At 37.2% G+C, this 21028-nt stretch overlaps 1 protein-coding gene across 1 annotated transcript in view; it reads right to left on the minus strand.

Annotated features, from left to right (window-relative positions):
* USH2A (usherin) overlaps nucleotides 1–21028 on the minus strand; it is a 602856-nt gene that overhangs the window by 277801 nt on the left and 304027 nt on the right. Inside the window, exons 26-27 of the mRNA XM_081823209.1 lie at nucleotides 17836–17987; nucleotides 12220–12382 (exon numbers count right to left, since the gene is read on the minus strand). Coding sequence (XP_081679335.1) covers nucleotides 12220–12382; nucleotides 17836–17987 — 315 coding nt within the window. The remainder of the gene's footprint in view (nucleotides 1–12219; nucleotides 12383–17835; nucleotides 17988–21028) is intronic.

Here is a 21028-nt window from a genome sequence, read left to right on the forward strand (position 1 = left end):
TGAGGGATGATGGACTCTGAAAAACAAACTGAGGGTTCTAGAGGGGAGGGGGGTGGGAGGATGGGTTAGCCTGGTGATGGGTATTGAGGAGGGCACGTTCTGCATGGAGCACTGGGTGTTATGCACAAACAATGAATCATGGAACACTACATCTAAAACTAATGATGTAATGTATGGGGATTAACATAACAATAAAAAAAAAACCAGAAAAAAAAAAAAAAACCTCTAAAATCTCCTGAGTAAAGTGTGTGAACAAGAAAGACAAACAAACAATAATAAACATACAGAGTATGTTTGATCTCAATAGGAATAAAAGAAATGCAAATTAAAACAACTTATCATTTTTACCTATCAAATTAATATAATTACAGAAAGATAAACATATTTGTATACTGCTAGGGGACATGAAATTGATATGATTTTTTCTTTAAGACCTAATTTATTTATTTGAGAGATGGGGTGCAGCAGAGGCAGAGGGAGAAGCAGGCTTCCTGCGGAGCAGGGAGCTGGATGCGGGGCTGGATCCCAGAACTCCGAGATCATGACCTGAGCTGAAGGCAGATGCTTAACTGACTGAGCCACCCAGGCACCCCGATACGATTTTTCTTGAAAGGATTTTTCTAATGTCTATCAAGAGTCTTAAAAAATATTACCAATCTTTAATTTAACAATTCTTTTTTAGCAATATATATTAAGGATATATGTAGAATTATATGTTAATAATAAACATTCTTTCTAATAGTAAAAATAATAAACTTAAACATGCAATAACAATGAAATGGCTAATACATTTTGGTATATCCATACCAGTGATATTATGTACTTACTGAGAATGCTTTTTATGGGTGCTTTTTACATGATATGAGAAATACTCATGATACAATGTTAAATGAGTAAAGTAGGATACAAAATGTTTGTGGCAAGATCTCAAATATATTATGTATATGCATACAGGTATATATACACATATGTATATCCCCATAGGAAAAAGGACTGGATGCCAACCAAATGAAAATATAATTCATTTATAATTAGTACTATTTTGACAAAAGTATTTCTGAAGAGAACAAAATATTCCAATCTAAGCCTACAGCTACTAAGTTTAAGTAATATCCATCTGTATAACAACTCAAAAAATATTGATAATCCTTTGTAATTATATTGCATTTCTATGCCAAAATGCTTAAAATATCCTGCAGGATGCCTCATGAAGTAGCTCCTGCTTAGCTCTTACCAGTCTTAGGACATTCTGTTCCTCATCCACTCTGTCCCAGTCACACTGGCCTTATTTCATTTTCTCAAATTCTCCAAAATTTTACCTTCTTTACATCCTTCACAAACACCATTTTCTCTGGAATCCTTTTTCCTATATTCTTCCCCTGAGTTAGTGTTTAGATGTTACCTTAAATATCATCTGCTGAAAAGGTCTTTCCTGATCCTCCAATTTATACTAAGTTCCCTCTTCTTCAATCTTAGTGACATATCCTTTCACTTTAATGCTTTTTAAAGTTTGCAATTTTATATTTTTATGTGATTATTTGTGAGTTTCTCCCATTATAAACCACAATCCCTTTCTGTGCAGGACCTTGTCTCCTTCGTTCACACTATAACCTAGTACCTATCATAATTTCTGTCTTGCTCCATAAAAACTAGATATGTGTTTGTGGCATGAACAAATTAATGAATAAATGAACAAATATGCAAATTTAATTCTAGTATTTTAGATATGGGCTCCTCAGGTATAAAAGTCCTTTTGATATCTCCCCAAAGGAGTATGACTACAAAAAAAAAGAGTAAGATTTACATGCAAACCTATTTACAAACAAAGAAAGCAAATTCTCAGAAAACTATATAAACTTATTGTGCTTTCTTAAATAGTCTGCTAGCATTCTTAGATTCTGTTTTTTGGATTGAGAGAAGTTACTCATTGATCTAATAACTTCACGCAAAAAGTTGGGAAATATTAGTTCTCACTGGGCTGTTCTTAGTATACAGCATGATGATTTCAGAGTCATCTAAGAATACTTTCTAAGGAGCCAAACATAAGGTTTGTGATCCTTGTAACACTCTAACCCACCATCATCGAAGGGGTCCATCCTGTGACCCACCCCACAGAAGTAGCTCAGCTGTAGGACTCTGTCTCAGAGGCTGGTCCGAGAGGGCTAGATTTTTTTCTATTTCTCTATATAGTCCACTCTTCCTTTTCTTTCTAATATTAATTGATAGCTGACCCTTATCTATCAAGAGCCTCTTTATCCAATATCCAGATAATTAGGTATAATGGTTTTATTCTCAGTTTAGAAATATCTGAAACCAACTATAATAATGTGATTTATTCAACAAACACTAAACACTTGCCATGACAAAAAGCATGCAAAACCCCACACCTGACAGGTATATTAGTGGTATACAATACTGCTTCAAAATATTATTTATCTGCTCCATGGCTGGTGTCTTCCGGTGAACCTCACTCTGTGTACTAGAAATCCCGAAATCAGCCATGGTGTGAGTTCGAAAATGGTTTGAGCGTTTGTACATGCCTTAAAGACTCCCATTTGATTTAAAAAACAAAACCCACTCAAAAGTCTTCCACAAACCAAAGTAAAATACTTTGGGGGGTGATCTGCTGATGAACAGTCTCCTTTTATGAAGCAGGAGAACGGAGAGACTCCTACACAGAGATGCTCCAGCAGGGTTTAAAACACGAGCTTCAGTGGCGAGAACAGAGACCCGGTGTTCTCTCGTTCTCTCCTGCCTCTGTGGACTCCACTCCCCGCCACTGTGCAGCCCAGGACTGGGATTCGCCTTTCATCATTACGTCGCCGCTTCAACAGACACAACAGCATAGAGTTTGTACTTGTTCATTATGTCAAGAAAATAGCCAATTAGATATGAGACACAAATTCAATAAGCTGCTGTGTGAGTGTTGAGAGCAGATGAGTTCTTAAATAATTTTGATAAATTAATGCTTAACTCCATTCTTGTGGACGAATATCTCCTAATTACATATTTCTATAGCTTTATTGGCCATGACATGATACACAATCAGAGGTGTCAATATATTCAGTGAGTATGTATTCTACAGCCAAACGTTTGAAATGACATACATCTTATTATTGCCCATTCATATTTTCACCAACAGTGCAGCAATAATCTTTTTTAACTACAAGTAAAATTTTTTTTTTGTTTTTATTTTCCATGTGTTTCTATTTGTATTTACATCCCTAGAAATGTGCTGGAACTTTATGCAAAAGTCTATTAACAGGAATTTCTTTCTTTGCAGAAGAGAAATTTGCTTCCCAAAGAAACAGGGAGAAAGTAATTTTTTCTGTTTTCCCTGTGTTCTTACTGGTCTTCATATTAATCCTGGCTTCAAGCACCAGCTTTCTCCATTGCTGTCGTTCCTAATATATCTGGTGTTAATTTTTTTTTAAAGATTTTATTTATTTATTTGACAGAGAGAGACACAGCGAGAGAGGGAACACAAGCAGGGGGAGTGGGAGAGGGAGAAGCAGGCTTCCTGATGAGCAAGGAGCCCGATGCAGGGCTCGATCCCATGACCCTGGGATCATGACCTGAGCCGAAGGCAGACGCTTAAAGACTGAGCCACCCAGGTGTCCCTGGTGTTAATTTTAAAATGTTAAAAATGGTCAGGGAGAGAGGTCCAGAGTTATTATCAATAGCTAGAGAACTCCCTAACATGACACTCATTTAATTTCTTCCGTGTCTCTCAAAGAAATTGTATGATCAATAATCATCTAATGTGAAAAAACCCATAGTATAATGCCTTTTACAGGTCTGTGCTGGATGAGTATTTATGTAGGAAATACCAGTACCTGCTACTTTAGACTTTCATTGAGTTTCAATTTTCATGTATTGGGTATTTATTTAATAAAATGGGGTAGAGCCGTACTTTCCCTGGCCAGTCCTTCTGGAAACATGGGGAAGCAGGTAAGTGGTCCTGCAAAGAAGTGGACCAACCAGTGGCCATGTTCGTCTGCTTATTCAGCAACCAGGCAGACATTATGTTCCCTTTGCTCTGCCACTGTTCTCTCCCTCCCACAAAATACACTTTGTAAGATCTCAGGCGAGCTCACTCCTGCTGCCTGACCCTCTAACTCATTACGGGGAAATGAATTCAAATTGCCTGAAAAGAAGCTGCCTCTTTTATCTTCCCACTGACTGACAAGCAACTACAAAGTTCTCCGACGGGATTCCAAGTTACAAGCTGTACTGCTTCATTGTAACCACTCCCCCACTGGCGGGTTTTCCCAGAGGGCAGCGTTTCAGGGATACTGCATTGCTTGCAAGCACAGCTCAGAGAGTGCACATTTCCCTCCACACTAAAAACCTGACATCAGGGACTATAAAACAAAGTTGTCCCTTTCCTAACAGCATTAGCCTTCCCACAGACTCCTTGGAAGTCTAAGGGGTTCCCACATAGAATTATTTTCTTTACCTTCCCAAGAAAACAAATACTTCTCTTTCCCCCCCCTTGTAATTTTTATAAAACAGTTTATTCTGGGAAGAAAGGCATTCAGAGAATCAGATTGTGTGCAAAAGTCTCTGAATTTCTCTAGGTAACCTTGAAAGATGGACTGCGTTTTTGTGGTTTTTCGAGGTTTTTTTTGTTTGTTTGTTTGTTTTTTTAGAGATTAATAGTGTTTGAGTGTACTGACAATCTAAAGCATTATTTCTGGTGACCAGCAACTCCTGGAGAAGGTAAGACCTTTCTGGGTGCTGGTATTTTAACGTGGTTAAAAATATGCATTCATCTGGTTTAAACCCAACAGTACTTCGTTCACTCGAGAAGTTTTGGTTCTTCTTTACTTGCTTTTCTTTCTAGCTGGGAATATATGCTAAGGAGAAGACAACTTGATACTGATAGTGGAATGAGATACTGACCCCAATTATAAAAGGAAGAAAAGTTTATGCTTGGAGAACCATGAAGGGGGGTGGGCAATCATATTTATATCTGTCTAGTTTTTCCATGTAGAAAAATCCTATTCTGTCTTTAAATTACCCCCATCCCTCGCTTCCAGGTGTTACCAGGGAGGAAAACTTCAGGCCCCTGCTCTCTCCTCTAACTTCAACAACCCAGTATCTTCTACTCCTCAGTCCTTCCCTAACATGGTCTTTATGGTCTCAATCATAGAGAGTCCCATTTGCTTCTTTGACCAAGCCTATTTAGTTTCCTTATTTGTTTTGCAATATCCTCAGTACTTTTGTTTGTGTGATGACCACTGGCAACTACTGGAAAAAGAAACCCAGGCAAAACATGACAAGGAAAATTTAATATTACACACAACACCAAGAGAGTTCTGGATAATCACTAAAATTTACATCAAGCCCTTTTATCCTCCTGTAAGCTTCTACCTTAGCATTTCTGACTCACCCTCAGATCTCTTCCTTCCTGGCAGAACCAGCTGTCATTACTCCAAAGGACTCTGCTTTGGAATCCTCTGCTTTTATTAGTTCTTTTTTAAAGAAATTTATTGCAAAAATGGTATTTATGTATTGTAGAGAATTTAAAACTTGACTAAGTAAAAAAAGGAAAAATAAAGTTTAAACCACCAGAGATAACACCTGTGTGTGTGTGTGTGTGTGTGTGTATTATTTCCAAATTTCCATTTCCCTTTTTAAAAAGTCTTCAAAACTAATTATGTTGTTTTTTCTTCAGGGCCATTTGTTCATTCAAGCAAAAAAAAAAGCACCTGAGTAATGCTAATTTGATTATTTGCTCTCCTTTTTTCCTTTCTTTCTCTTTCTTTGCCCCTTCCTTCCTTCCTTCCTTCCTTCCTTCCTTCCTTCCTTCCTTCCTTCCTTCCTCCCTTCCTTTCCTTCCTTCCTTCCTTTTCTATCCCTTCCCTATCCTTTTCTTCTACTCTTTCTTTTTAAGATTCCTTCCTGGTTGAAAGTATCTACACTGGGAAAAAAAAAATCTCCTAAAACCTATTCCTTGCACGTTTCTATACTGAGGAAGAAAAAATTTCAGGAATCAATAGAATGACTCAATTTTTAACAGTATGCATTTATCATATCACTTTATTTATTTATTTATTTATTATTACTAAAATGATATTTCCCTTTGCTAACGCTGAAGGGTAATTTTCATTACCACCACCACCCCGCCCCCCGCCCCCCGTAATCCACGTTCTCTCTTTCTCAAATACTTTCATTCCATGCCACAACCCAAAGTAGAGGATTAGGAGAAGGAGGCACTTAGAGACAAAAACTAAGCCGCCATTCAGGTTTTCAGGGCAGGTGAAAGTTAAAGTGCACAAAGGACTCAGCAATTAGCACACCCTAGTGCTTTGCCTTAGAAACTGAGACAAAAAACAATCTGTCAGGTTATCAAGCAAGGAAGATCACTTCCCAAGTCATTCAAAAGGGAGGATAATGAAGAATTAAACTATTCACAGAGGACTCTGCAATAACTGCTTAAGAAAAAGAGCAGGACATGGTATTGTCTATTAAGAATAGGAAAAGGGTAACGAATCTAAAGAATCTAGTTTAGTAGTAAAGAGGCTGGCATTTGGGGATGTATTCTATAGGACCTCAGATTTTCTTTTTCTCTTAATAACACTGTTTTCTCTTTTCCTTCTGGACCATTAGATAGTTTTACAATATTTGTAGTTGAAAATCTTTTTGAAACTTCATAAAATAATTATATAAACATAAATTCTCATTGCACATTATTTTCACCTACCAGATCAAAAAATTTATAATTTTATAAACAATGTCACATAAGCTATATTTCTACTACTGTGCTGTCAGTCATTTTTGTTTTTCTTCCTAAATTTACACACTTCTTTTATTTTAAAAGAATCCCACACTCAATATGTTTCATAAGGAACTTTTTTTTTTTCAAAGATTTTATTTATTTATTTGACAGAGAGAGACACAGCGAGAGAGGGAACACAAGCAGGGGGAGTGGGAGAGGGAGAAGCAGGCTTCCCGAGGAGCAGGGAGCCCGATGTGGGACTCGATCCCAGGACCCTGGGACCATGACCTGCGCCGAAGGCAGACGCTTAACGACTGAGCCACCCAGGCGCCCCTCATAAGGAACTTTTATAACCTGTTACTTATGAATGAAATTTTTAGTTACTTTATATATGTGAAGAGAAAAAAATCCTGAAGATGTTGTAAACTGATGTGTGGGCGTTTCCTCTTCACCTATTCAAGCTGAATGAGTCACTCTTGAGAGCCACTGGGCAAAGTACTTATTCAAGGTCAGTAAATGGCACTTATAGACCCTAGAATAATTTAACTTGCATCATACGTTACTCATAATTGAATGGATGTTTCAGATCAGTTAGAATCCCAGAGAACTAAGTGCTAATCCTCACTTTTATGGTCGACATTAAGAAAAGGCAGAAAATATGTTCTAATATATCCCTGTGTGGGTTGGGCAATCTGTTAATTTTTTCCATTCACATTTGTTTGTGCTGGTTCTGTCATTCTTTCATTAACTCCTCAAACTCAAGTTGTTCTAATCCATCATGGAAGCAAAGGGTAAGGCCCAGTGTTTCCAAAATTTTCCCCCAGTTAGCTTTATTCCACTTGTTACATCAACACCTGGCTTTTCTCTTGCCTCATGCACTTGAGAAGGATTTGGCTAATTTGTCTGTCTTCTTTATTTGTTTGCAAATTCTATGGGGACAGAGATCCTTTATGTCTACCTTTGGTGCCATTTTACACACTTCAGATTTGATTTATTAAAAACTAGTTGACAGCCTAATTGATCAGGTTACCATTTTCCACCCAGTAAAATTTCTGTGCTTTAGGGAAAATGACAACAAATCCTAGTAACAAAAAAGGCACAGATGCTTGTTGCAAGTTAGATGAAAGATCACCTAATAGATATAAATATTTGAAAGTGTGGCTTTCTGAAAACAGGTATCTCAGAGTAAACTCCAGGTATCATTTTGAAAAACAGGTCTTTTAAATTAATTAATTATTCATATATGTATATATTAACATATATTATAATTTATAAAAGCTAAGTTATATATAATTATAAAATATTAGTAAACAGATGTAACAAATATGTACAAGATCTATATGAAGAAAACTTTAAGCTTCAGTGAGAGACACAGAAGACAAATAGAAAGTATAAACATATTATTGATTAGAAAAGCCCAACATTATAGAAATATTGATTCTACCTAAGTTAACCTGTAAATTCAATCTTGTCTTTATAAAAATAGCATCAGGACTTCTGGAGGGAAGTAGCAACTTAACAATATTGCTTGAAAGAAAATAAATAAGGAAAATAGGTAGAAAACTTCTTTAAAATAAAAATAATGAGGGAGACTAGGCCTACCAGACATTAAATACGTTCTAGAGTGTTAATAAATAAAATACTACAATAATGTAAATAAAGGTGCAGATCTGTGCAGATATATTTATAGATAAATATGGAAATTTAGGACTTTTTAAAGATGGCAACTCAAACCAGTGGGGAGTTTGGATTATTTAATAAATGGTTTTGAGACAGTGGGATACTTTGGGAGGGGAAATGTTTTGATCTGTACATTACATATTATATCTGTATAAATTCCAAGTAGATTGACTATAAATGTATATAAAAAGAAAGCATTAAAGTGCTGGAAAAAACAATGCAAAAGGGACAAACTGCTGCTCACATAACAGATTTTGTTAATACATAAAGAGCTCCTAAAGCTCAATAAAGAAATGGGCAAGTGATACAAATGGTGAATCGTCAAAAAAGAAATACGAAAGGTTTTTAAACATGCAGATGAGTTCAGACTAACTCCCAATAAGAGAAATGCATACTGAAGATACTATTAGATACCAGTTTTAATATAATCAGACTGGCAACATGCTCAGATGATGTGGCTGCCGAGATGCAGGTACTCATTCATTTCCCACAAGAGCAGAAATTGTACGCCCTCTATGGAGTGAAAGTTGATGATATCTTACAAAGTTACAAACTCACATTTCCCTGGACCTGACAGATCATTTCAAGGAATTTATCATTCTAATATACCTGCACACGTGTGAAATGGCATACCTATATCTATATTCATTAAGGCATTCTTTGAAATTGCAAAAGATTGGAAACCACTGAAATGCCCATATATAGGGAACTGGTTAAACCAATGAGGATATGGGGCACCTGGGTGGCTCAGTCGTTAAGCGTCTGCCTTCGGCTCAGGTCATGATCCCCGGGTCCTGAGATCCAGCCCCGCATCAGGCTCCAGCCCCGCATCAGGCTCCAGCCCCACATCAGGCTCCCTGCTCCTGGGAAGCCTGCTTCTCCCTCTCCCACTCCCCCTGCTTATGTTCTCTCCCTGTCAAATAAATAAATAAAATCTTTAAAAATAAATAAATAAACCAATGAGGATATAATCTCTACAATTGATACCATGTATGAAGAATGAGGACGTTCTTTAGGTACTGATGTGACAAGGTCTCTGAAATGATTACATGGAAAAAATAATACATTGTAAAATAGTGTGTACAATTTAGTATCATTTGTATAAAAGATTGTATGTATGGGAGGAAGACTATATATATGTTTTCAAGTGAGGATATATTTCTTTGTATATACATAAAATATTTCAAGAAGGGTATAGGAAACACAGCTCATTGGTTTCCTTTAAGATACAGAATAGTTTGGACTCTTTTAACTGCTTATTGTTTTTCTATGTTTTAAATATTAACTCATGAGAATGTAATTCTTGGTCAGAAGTAAATACTTTTTAAGTAATCACACATTGATATGTGCTGCCTATTTTGTTGTTTCAAAATCCAACGCTGACTTTGTGAAGTTTGTAGTTTGGGATCTAAGTTAACACGTACAATAGAATCCTGTGTGAGAATCTTACAGAGACAGCCCAATATCCTGCCCTACAAAATAGTAACCTGGCTACATGCATGTTTATTTTGAAGCTAGGCTTGCTTCCTACCAGCTGAGTTTTCCTATCTTATTCATTCTAACCACTACCTTTTTAGCAACCATCACAGAAAAAGATGAAATACAGTTGTTCATTATGTCAAGGAAATAACCAATTAGCCATTAGATAATTCAATAAGCTTTGTATAAATCTAGTGAACAGATGATATCTTAAGTAAGTTTGATGAATTAATGTTTAATTCGTTTCTTGTAAAGCCATGTGGACCGCCCCCTCCCCCCCATTCCTCAGTGTAAATGTCACCTAGCTGCTGATAGGCGTCAGGACAAGACAATATTTGAAATCCTTTACTTAACACTGGACATCACAGTTCGAGTGATGTGAACCAATGGAATGAATTTCCTGGGGTCTCTCCCAAGATGATCCTTTTGCTTCCAACATCACCCCCTTCTAACCCTGGAGTTGAACGCATACTGCCAAACTCCTTAAGTCAAATCTTGTAATTGCTTCCAATTTGTCTGTTTTGCTTTTGGCAATTAACAAACTGAAATGTTATCATGAAGGAGTTCATCTCATTTATAAGACCAGGTTTTCCCTCCACTAAAATATGCAGGCACTCTGTTCTTTATTACCAGCAGGAGATAAATGGCTGGTTTTCGTTGCTGAAGAATATATAATGGTTAAAAAGTCACTTTTTTCCTCCAGCTCTACATAAATCACAGAACTAGTCAATATTTAATAATGCTTGCCTTGGTCTGGAGTCCCTTGATCACCCCTGTCATGTGTAATAGCTCCCTCTCCGATATCTTTGACATAAAAGCCCAGCTTTACTGCAATACTAACATGTAGAGGGTCATTACGGATCGACATTTACCTTAATCTGTGACTGCCAACCATGAACCGATAAATTCCAGCAGATTCCACTGGGAGAAATCAGTAAACTTCTCAGTGGAAAGAACTGAAGGAAAATTCTGCCGAGAACAGAATACATTTTCTACAAGGGCTGCTCTGCAAATGGGTTCTGACTTTTGAAAGTTCTCTTGCTGCGCAGCTTTGCAACATTTAATACCGTTTTGATGGTTTGAGAGACGGGATGACAACCGAAGATGACATGACTTAGAAGGCAAGCAGAAATTTTCTCTGCAAAAACAATGCAAGATTAAACACAAGGGGGAATATGGCTCTTGCATTATTCACCCAGCTGCCTTGGCGAAAATAGCTGGGCTGTCACGGGTCCGGCCTAAATGTTGCTTCTTTTTTTCAAATCGATCATCACTCCTTCACCTCATAATCTTACAAGTGCTTCACAGCAGAATACATCAAAGCCCTGATTGCATAAAAGAGGGACACACCAATCTTTGAGGGAATAAGCTCAAACTCTTTCACTCAACTCGCTGTGCATTTGCTTGGTAACACACTACAAAAATAAGTTGTCAAATTCAAAAAAGTCTGTTCCCATCTTTCCTTACCTGTTTTACACTTTGAGGGTGTTATTATGTCCTGCAAATAGTTAACAAATAGTTCAGAAATAAACGTCTTAAAGCCTGGGGAACATCATTTTGTTAATGATGTAGGTGATTATATCCACATTATTGCATATTTGTTACTAATTTAAAAAGAAACACTGAAAATATCTCCTTTAAAAAAATAGTAGGGCCACTTTTGAAACTTATAAAAGTAAACACTTAATAAAATAAAAAATTTAAGTTTCCAGTAAGATATATAGCTACATTTTTCTATGATAAGGGGTTACTTAAACATCATAGCTAACCACACTTAACCTCTAATAACTATTAATAATCAGGTGGGTTCTGATAGTACTTTCAAGGAACCCACTGCAGTCCAATTTAAGTCTAATTAATATACTGGAACACACACCAACATAGGTTAGAAATGGTAAAACAATCACAAAAATCATTTACTTAAGATAGAGTACAGAATTAAAGCTCAACTCTGTGCATAAATAATGTGTTAGGTTTCCACCATTTATTAAGCAATAATATACAGTACACTGGTCTTTCTCAAACCTAAGCATGCATCAGAACCACCTGAAGCGTTTCTGAAAACAGAGTGCTGAGCCCCACCTCCAGGGTTTCTGAATCAGTAGGTCAGGTCGGGGAGAGCTGAGAGTTGAGAGTGCCCCATCCTACAGTGTACCAGATGAAACTGTTGCCGCTGCCCTGGGGACCACACAATGAGAACTGCGACTCTAACTCATCAATAAAGGCTATTTTTAGGGAAAATAAAGACATCAAAATCTGTCGCTCAAAGAAAGATTTCAAAAAGAAATAAACTGTTTTGTGACGTTACAAAAGTTTAAAAATCATAAACGAGTTACCTTGATCGGCATAGAAAATCCCAGTGAAAAGGACTGAGTATGTTAAGCGTCCATTAGGGTGAAAAGGCGCGTCCCACCTCACGTGGGCTTCCCGGGATCCCTCTGTTTTGACAAGCACGTTTACTGTTCCTTCAGGAGGAGCTTCTAGAGTTCGATTTTCTACCTATGAGTGTAAAAAGATTTATTTTCTGTTTGCAAATAAAATAAGCGCATGCTTCACTTTGAGCATATTTCTTCAAAGAATCTCTTTTGCTGTGAAGTAAACTATTTTGACAGTAGCATCTTGTATGAATACCTCATTTTGTCAGCAGGATCAAAGCATACCTCATGTGTTCTTCCTCCTGCTGTTCAAGCTTAGAATTTGAGCTCCTGACCAAGGCAGTTGTTTGTGAATGTTTTCAGAGTATGTGGATCAGCTCACACTGTGATAGCCCCTATGGCTGTGCATGTCCACAGACTCTTTCTAGGACTGCTTAGAAACAATTTTTATGTGATTGCAAAAGAGAAGGAAAGGCGTAAGTTCTGTTTTCGTAAGTTCCTGACTGCAGCGGTCGGCTCTTGGGCTTTGTCAAAGGCTCTTGGTCCGCCTGCCTGCCGGTGGGCATGCGCGTGCATGCACTTGTGCACGCGTGCGCGCGTGCGCACTCACTCACTCTCTCTCACCCCCTCTCTCTCACTCACTCTCTCTCACTCACTCACACAGACTTCGCCGAACTGTGTTGCTACCAGGTACAAAAAGACGGTATCCTGCCAGACAGACATCAAGAAATAAATGTACCTGGGCGCCTGGGTGGCTCAGTTGGTTAAGCGACTGCCTTCGGCTCAGGTCATGATCCTGGAGTCCCTGGATCGAGTCCCGCATCGGGCTCCCTGCTCAGTGGGAAGCCTGCTTCTCCCTCTGACCCTCCCCCCTCTCATGTGCTCTCTGTCTCTCTCATTCTCTCTGTCTCAAATAAATAAATTAAAAAAAAAATCTTAAAAAAAAAAAAAAAAAAAAGAAAGAAATGTACCTGAGTGACTCCATCCCTAAGGTACAATCACAAAAACGTTGAAAATTTCATTAATAGAGTATAAATGAACCTATGCAGAAAAGAGCGAAAGATGAACTAGTTAAAGAGAAGGACTCGGAAGGAAAATGTAATCCCTAACTGCACAGGGGCCAGGAAGATTTTAGTGGCTAAATATATAAAATGACTAGGTGACCAGAGGATGGTAAGAGTGGCAAGAAAGTAGAATGGGGTTCAGGATATTTAGCATCTTCTAATAACTGGCTTAAATTTGTTAACTAATCACCACATACTCATAAGCATCCTCGTAAATGTTCGACCTTTTTTTTTATTTTTTATTTTTATTTTTTAAAGATTTTATTTATTTATTTGACAGAGAGAGAGACAGCGAGAGCAGGAACACAAGCAGGGGGAGTGGGAGAGGGAGAAGCAGGCTTCCCGCCGAGCAGGGAGCCCAATGTGGGGCTCGATCCCAGGACCCTGGGATCATGACCTGAGCCGAAGGCAGACGCTTAACGACTGAGCCACCCAGGCACCCGGAATGTTTGACCTTTTAAGATGTATTGAATATGTTGATAATTTTGACCTTCTTCTTAAAGCACAGGCTCATGCCTTACCAGAAGGTGATCAAACATGAAATGCTTAGGCAGGCAAATATTCTCAATTATGAAACCTTCATTTCTTAGGGCAAATGCACTTTCCCAATTATGAAAATAAATGTGAAAAAGACAGAGTGTTAATTTTTAATAAGTATGAGGTCACGACATGTTTTATTTTCATCTGAGAAAGGCTATGGGGTTCTGTAGATCTATAACTCCTACTCATTTTTTTAGTCTAATAACTATGTACCAAAAAATGATAAAGAAACTTGACTAGAAAAAATATCAATTCATCATTTTAATATTTCATAACAATGCAATTGGTTTCATTATGTCTATGTATATAATTCAAACTATTGCAAAGAAAATGATTTTGAAGCGTACCAAATAAAATGAGATTCAAAAAGTTGAAGAATTAAGGGCAATTCCAGATAATTATATTAATATCCTCAAATATCTGGTTAATTCAAAGTGATATATTTTAAAAATTTCCTTCAGTATCTGGATAAAATACCTCAGTTTTTACTCTACATGAAATTTGGCAACTGTACTATTTTGCTTCAACTCAGTCTTTAAAAAAAAAATTCCCTCTTTGTTTATCTATCTTGCCTTAAGAAGAATGTTAGGGAATAGGCATTCTGGAAGGCTGGCTTTTACCTGGAAACCTCTCCTGACACAGAAAAAAATTTCTTGAGAATAAATGAGCCATGAAAATATAAACATTTTAATAAAATTTTTATCCTTAATAAAACTCTTATCATGTACCAGAAATCCTTTTGTGAATATTTCACTGAAAATTTTACATCAATCCTGTTTAAAGTGAGCATTATTTTCCTTTTTTTTTTTTTTTAAAGATTTTATTTATTTATTTGACAGAGAGAGACACAGCGAGAGAGGGAACACTAGCAGAGGGAGTGGGAGAGGGAGAAGCAGACTCCCCGTTGAGCAGGGAGCCCGATGCGGGACTCGATCCCAGGACTCCAGGATCATGACCTGAGCCGAAGGCAGTCGTTTAACCAACTGAGCCACACAGGCGCCCCCATTATTTTCCTTTTGTTAAGAGTTGAAAAATCTGAGGCTTAGTAGGGTAAATATGTTTGCCAATGAGGCACAAGGAATAATAGCAGGCTTAGAGTAGATTTCCCATTTAGGATTTTCTTGACAGTTGCATATGGGCATGGAGATTTAGATGTCTTAAATAACAAATTTGCTTCTTTGTAAAAAACAAATGTGAAAAGGTGAGTATGTGTATATGTATGTTTAGGTGTGATTATGTGTATGAACATGCCATCACTAAGAAACCAAAGCAGCTTTTTAACCATATCCCATGGCAGTGACATATAGTTTCACATTTCATCCTTAAGAGGGTCCTTGGAGAATTGAATCCAATGAATGTTCAAAGGCCAGACACAGTCATAAAATTCCCAATCTTAGACTCCACCAGTATTATCTAACATTAGCTAAGTGGAAAAAAAACAAACGAAAGCAAAGTGATTATCCTATGGATAAATTCAATGCTTCTTATTATAGCAAGACAAAATGTGAAGGGTTTCTCTCTAGTATAATTCAACAATATAATTGAAAGCAAGAATAGCTTTTAAAAAGTTATTCTCTGTTGCATTTTCTGTTAATTTTTCATTATTTCCAACATTTATAAAACTTCAATTACTGGATTAAATTTGACAATGCATATTAGCTTCTTAAAATTAGGATCAAAGACATTATAAATTGTTTTCAACGTTGAAATTTCTTTAAAAGCCAAATACGTTGTGTAATTGGATGAGAACTAAACAAACTACAAAAAAATCTTTTTTTCAGATGGATACAGAGTAATTCTTTCCGAATCACAAGTAACAGGTAATAAACTTGGTCAGGCTAAAAACAAAACATACTGAGCTAACACTACATTAAAATGGCAAAAATGTGGAATATATGTATGCATTTTTATTTTTAAAATATTCTGTTTTATCAAATTTGTCCTTTTTACTGTTTTATCCCCTTTATTATTTGAGCTTGCCAATTTTGAGGGTGAACCAAAACCACATTCAGGAACAGAGCATATTTATCACAAAAAATCATAGAATAGTATTTCCCTGCATGCATGTAAAAGAATGATACCAAATATGTGAAAGATGTAAAATAAACAGGTTTCTCTTTCCCAAAACCAAGAATTATCATCCAAAAATGTTGTTAGGTGAACAAAAAAATCGACTCACAAAAAATTTATTTTTAAATTTCTGCCAGCAAAAGATTTAAAACCGAAATCATGAATTTTTTGCTTCAGTGAAACTCTTTTTGTAACATTGGCTTTAGATGAAGAATACCCTTAAGTGATGTGTGTGTCTGAATCTGGACTATCCTTCATGATTGTGATAGATATCCGGGGAGGTTTAGAATATTCAGATATGTAATCTCTTAAGGGCACAATGTGTACTCTAATTGGCACAAAAATATTTTAGAAACCAATTGAAGACCGTAGGTTTTAACTTCTTGGCAGCATATAGTTGACTTGTTCTAAATAAAGACATTGTTGTTCAATCCCAGTGATTAAAGATGGGTCATTGACTTGGGAAAAGCATTTGCATTCTGAGCACAGGATAAAGAAAAGTACCAAGGGGAGAAAATAACCGTGCTTTACGTCGGGACCAAGTCTAGAATGTACGAGGCCATGGCAGAGCAGGTTTTACAATCCAATTCTGTTTTCTCTCTTCCCGTCAGGGCACCGTGGCATTTGATTTCTTAAGGTTAACATCGCCGACTATCTTATCTGCACAGTACACAGATCAATAACCGTGTCCCCCTTGTTTAAAGTTGCCAGAACATCAAGAGATGGTGTGGGAGCCAATTTAGTAGCCAGAACCACAATGTGCAGTTTATATTTTTGAAAGAGTCTAGGTTTCAAGCTCATGTGAAGTGTTCTCGGGTTTCTTTCTCTCTTCTTTTGAATGGAGAAGAAAAGCTGGGCTGTTGCCATTCCTGCTTTTAAGAGTAAGTAACCATCAGAGGGTCTGAGCTATAAAATACTTAATGGCAGTAAAGACTACAGATCAGCCCCACCAATAGATGATGCTAGCAGCTTGGAAAGCAACCAACCTCTGAAACGAAATGGAAGGTGTGATCAAAAATAAGGAAGCAAAAATGAAATTGTAGAGCTGTTTTCCAAGGTAATATTTATATGATACACTCTCCAATGAAGACAGAGTGCATTAAAATGATAGAGCATTAGCAAACATTGCCAAAAATATCTAAGAGTAATGAGCATTTCCCTTAAAAGAAGCGAAATCTAATTAAGAAAAATGCAGAAAAATAAAATCTGATGTTTTGAAACTAAAGAATGCCATGCTGGTCTATGACAATTATGCACTATTGAGTTTGAAAAATTATATTAAAGAATAAAAAGCATGATTTGTCAATCTTTTAACAGCTAATGAAATACAGATATACCTATAGATTTCTGAAATGTGGATATCAAAAGCTAATATCTGTGCAATTTTAAATACTGTTCTTGTGAAACTGTATCACCCTGATGATATAAATCTATTTTGTTCTGTTAGATGAGGCAAGCTTAACCTTCTAATTGACCGACCTTCTTGCTGGGCAGCTGGGTTGCCATACTGTGGCAGTCATGGACTTTCAATTGTTTTCACTTTTTAATCATAAACTTACTCAGTTGTTGAGCCCATTATTAGAAACAAAAACATCCACTTTAAATAAATATGTAACTAAACTAAACAAAATCGTATGTACTTCTGCTCAACCAGCCAAATTACCTTGAAAAATTTCAGTGAAATATAAATTCTGTCCTTTACTAGATCTATGTACAATCTTGAAATTTATGTTGAACATAAACTCTTACTAAGTCTTAAATAAAATTTTATAAAAAGAAAATCTCCCATCCTGCTTGAAAGCCTAGCTGTGCAGAGAGTGAGTCACCACCATTTACTTCTTCCTTGATATTCACTGTCATCTGACATCAAATACATTCCCAGAATGTAAATGCACATACTCACCAGTGGGCCCAGAGCACAACCTTTGGCCGTGCATGCTTGGACTCTGAAGGAATGTAAGCTCCAAGGAGCAAATCCATAAGCATGACAGCTGAGTTCTGAGGAATTGTGAATTAATATACCATCCAGATATAGTCCATAGCTTGTGATAACACCTAGGAAGATAATAGTGGACCTTTAGCATGACAACCAGACAACAGCAAAGACTGTCTTAAGAAAGCAAACACTTCTTGATGTGATTTCTAATTTCATGGAATTACTGAATCACAGTATCTGGTATTTTCCCTGGTCTAAACCCTGTCTCTTTCCAAAGGATAAAACAGGCATTAAACTCTTAAATATCAAACTGTTAAGCTAATTAGTATAGAGGCAGAACTAGAACCCAAGAGTCCCATTATGGGACTCTTCCTGTTACATCATGTTAACTGCTATCATTTGTGTTCCAGATCAAACATGAATAAATTAAGTACATTTATAATTTGTATTGCATTCTAAAATGATATCCTTGATAGATGTGCTCTAGAAGTCAAATGATCTATTTGTTAGTGCATTATACGTTACTCAGGATGTGTCAGGCACTGTTCTAAGTACCTGTTGTGTGTGAACTCCTTTTTAACCCTCTCCTAGCAGCACCACCAGAATAGAGGCAGTATTATTATCATTATTTTATAGATGAGGAAATTCAGGCAAGACAGGTAGGTAACTTGCTTGAAATCACATAGCTGGCCAGTGCTGGAGTCAGGATTTGAACCTAGGAGGTCCGGGTCCAGAACCCATTTTCTCAACTGCAATATTATATAACCTAACCATAAACACCTTGCACAAATTGCACAAAGTACATTCATGAGACACTCATGAATGCGTTAGAGAAACTATGATTTACTAGTTTTAATGATCAACTAAAATTTATTTCAGAAGGAAGGTTATGTGTCTTTTTATGAAATCAACTAGGAGAGATATGAGAAATTAAATAGTTGTTGAATATGATCATTTGAATTTGCAATCAAAATATTTTCATTAAAAGGAAGTTAGGGATCTATGTTCTCTGGAATTACAGAATCCCTAAACTGATCAAGCATTGAGAAATAAAACTTTGCCTATATGCTAAATTGGAACTTCTTTCAAAGTAAAATTAATTTCACAGTGGCTGTTTAATTGCCTCTCTGTAGGATCCCCAAGGCAATCATGACTCTTCCTCACTTGTGTATTTCTAGAGCTTAGCACCATGCCTAAAACATAGTAGGTACTTAATATATATTGATTGAATGAATAAATTAATGAACACACAGCAGAGTAAAAATATCAGCATCCAAACTAGAGGGAAAATGTAAGGCTACAGGAAAAAGAGATAGCTTGCTACCTGAAATATGAAAAAAGACTTGGTAAAAAGATATTAAAAAATAGCTCAGAGAGAGATTTGGAGAAGGAATGAGTTTTGAAACAGACTCTAGCAAAGTCAAGGTTGTCAAGGAATTCAGCTGGCTTCCAAGAGGCCTGACTCTTAGCCTGGGAACTCCAAATTTGGTCTCATTAGTGTCCTGAAGGAAGGTCAAACCCTCACCCATCATTGCATTAGGGATAACATTCCTGATAGGACCATGACATCAGGAGCTTTTTCCCGAGTGTCCCTTCCTCCTAGGAGGAAATTGCTCAGTTCCAGAACCTGCTCACAATGTTTGGCAGCACCATCATCTGCAAACTTATAGAATGCTGCACTCATTGTCAGGATATCCTTTATAACACTGCTTTGGATTTAAAAACCAGTTTATAGCAAAACAAGTAGGGTGTGAGTTACCGCCATAAGAGTTACTCATTTTATGATATACCTCATCAACCCATAGCCTAAGAGACTGCTGGAACAGCCTCCTGAAGCTCACATTATGGCCCAGGCTGGGTGATAACACCTGTGGATTTAGGGGTTCCTACAGGATGCTTCCCCTGATTTGAGCTAGGGGTCAGTATTTGATGCTGGCTTTTCTGTAGTGAGAAATGTGGAAATGGGAATCAAGAGAAGGTAGTCAGAGTGTTTCCTCTTACTATTACACTTAATAACCTACATAAAATATTTTTGCTTTCTCTAGCCACAAAGAGGAATACTTATGTTGTGGGCTGCAAGCAAGGTACCACTAAATTAGAAACAATATTACCTGGCAATTTGGGATCCTCATGCAACTATATCAACAGGTAAGAGAAAGGTTACTGTTTGGAAGAGAAATTGGCTTCCTCCTGCATGCTGACAGTAAGCACATACACCCTTCAGTAATGAAGGTTTGGGTTACCTTACTAGGTCAAAAATCCCAAATAGATGAGCTACTGGCTGAGGGCAAATAAATATCGACTGTGGCCTTAAACTAGTTATGGAAATGAGAATTATAGGTGTTATTTCATGCTTTATTTCTTTCATATTACATAAAGATTTGTTTATAATAACTAATTTTCTCTCCTCTCCTCCTTTTCCCTACTGATTTATATAAAGAAAGTTAGTGGGTATTAATTTTATCTTAGCTTTTAAGTTACAGGATATCTAGGTAGGTTGTGTCTAAACTCAAGGGGAATGAACCCAGATGTGAATACAATGACAGAGGGTAAGAGTTTCATTGTACAAAGCACAGTAGGATGTTAGGTGGACGCGTGCAGTGATTATTGCTGGTCATGGAAAGTAATGGAAGGAAGAAGCATGGGCATGGGTGCTGAATAATCTGGTTATTCATCCAATTCATCTACCCACAGCCCCACATCCACACGTCTATAGTCTGGTCTGTGCGCTGGGCTTAAAAGCCCATCCTCTATATTTGCAGCCCTCTGGCTTGATGACTCCCTCTTGGATTTCACCAATAGGAAACACTGCAAGGTGGGCAGAAACAGGAAGACAGAAAATGTCCAGTTTTTAGCTCCAGAAGCTGAGGCTTTTGCTGACTGTTGAGGTCAGCAGAGGGACAAAGCAGCTTGGCCTCAAGCAGTCCCAGCAGCAGAAATGCCTCTTCTGTGTTTCCAGCTTCTTCAGTACTGGACTCTGGGTGGCCCTTTAGCATGGTCTGGGGCACTGCTTCTTGATGGTTGAAGCATTACATCAGCAAATCCGGCAGCTAGCAGCAGCCGAGGCTGACTCAGAAGCCAAAGACCAGGGAAGTTAGCAGCTCTCTGACAATCACCTTTTTTGTTTCTGCAGCCCTTCCAACACATTTGTAACCAACCC

Source organism: Leptonychotes weddellii, chromosome 6, assembly GCF_054177405.1.
Source record: "Leptonychotes weddellii isolate Sample4059 chromosome 6, ASM5417740v2, whole genome shotgun sequence".
NCBI lineage: Eukaryota > Metazoa > Chordata > Mammalia > Carnivora > Phocidae > Leptonychotes > Leptonychotes weddellii.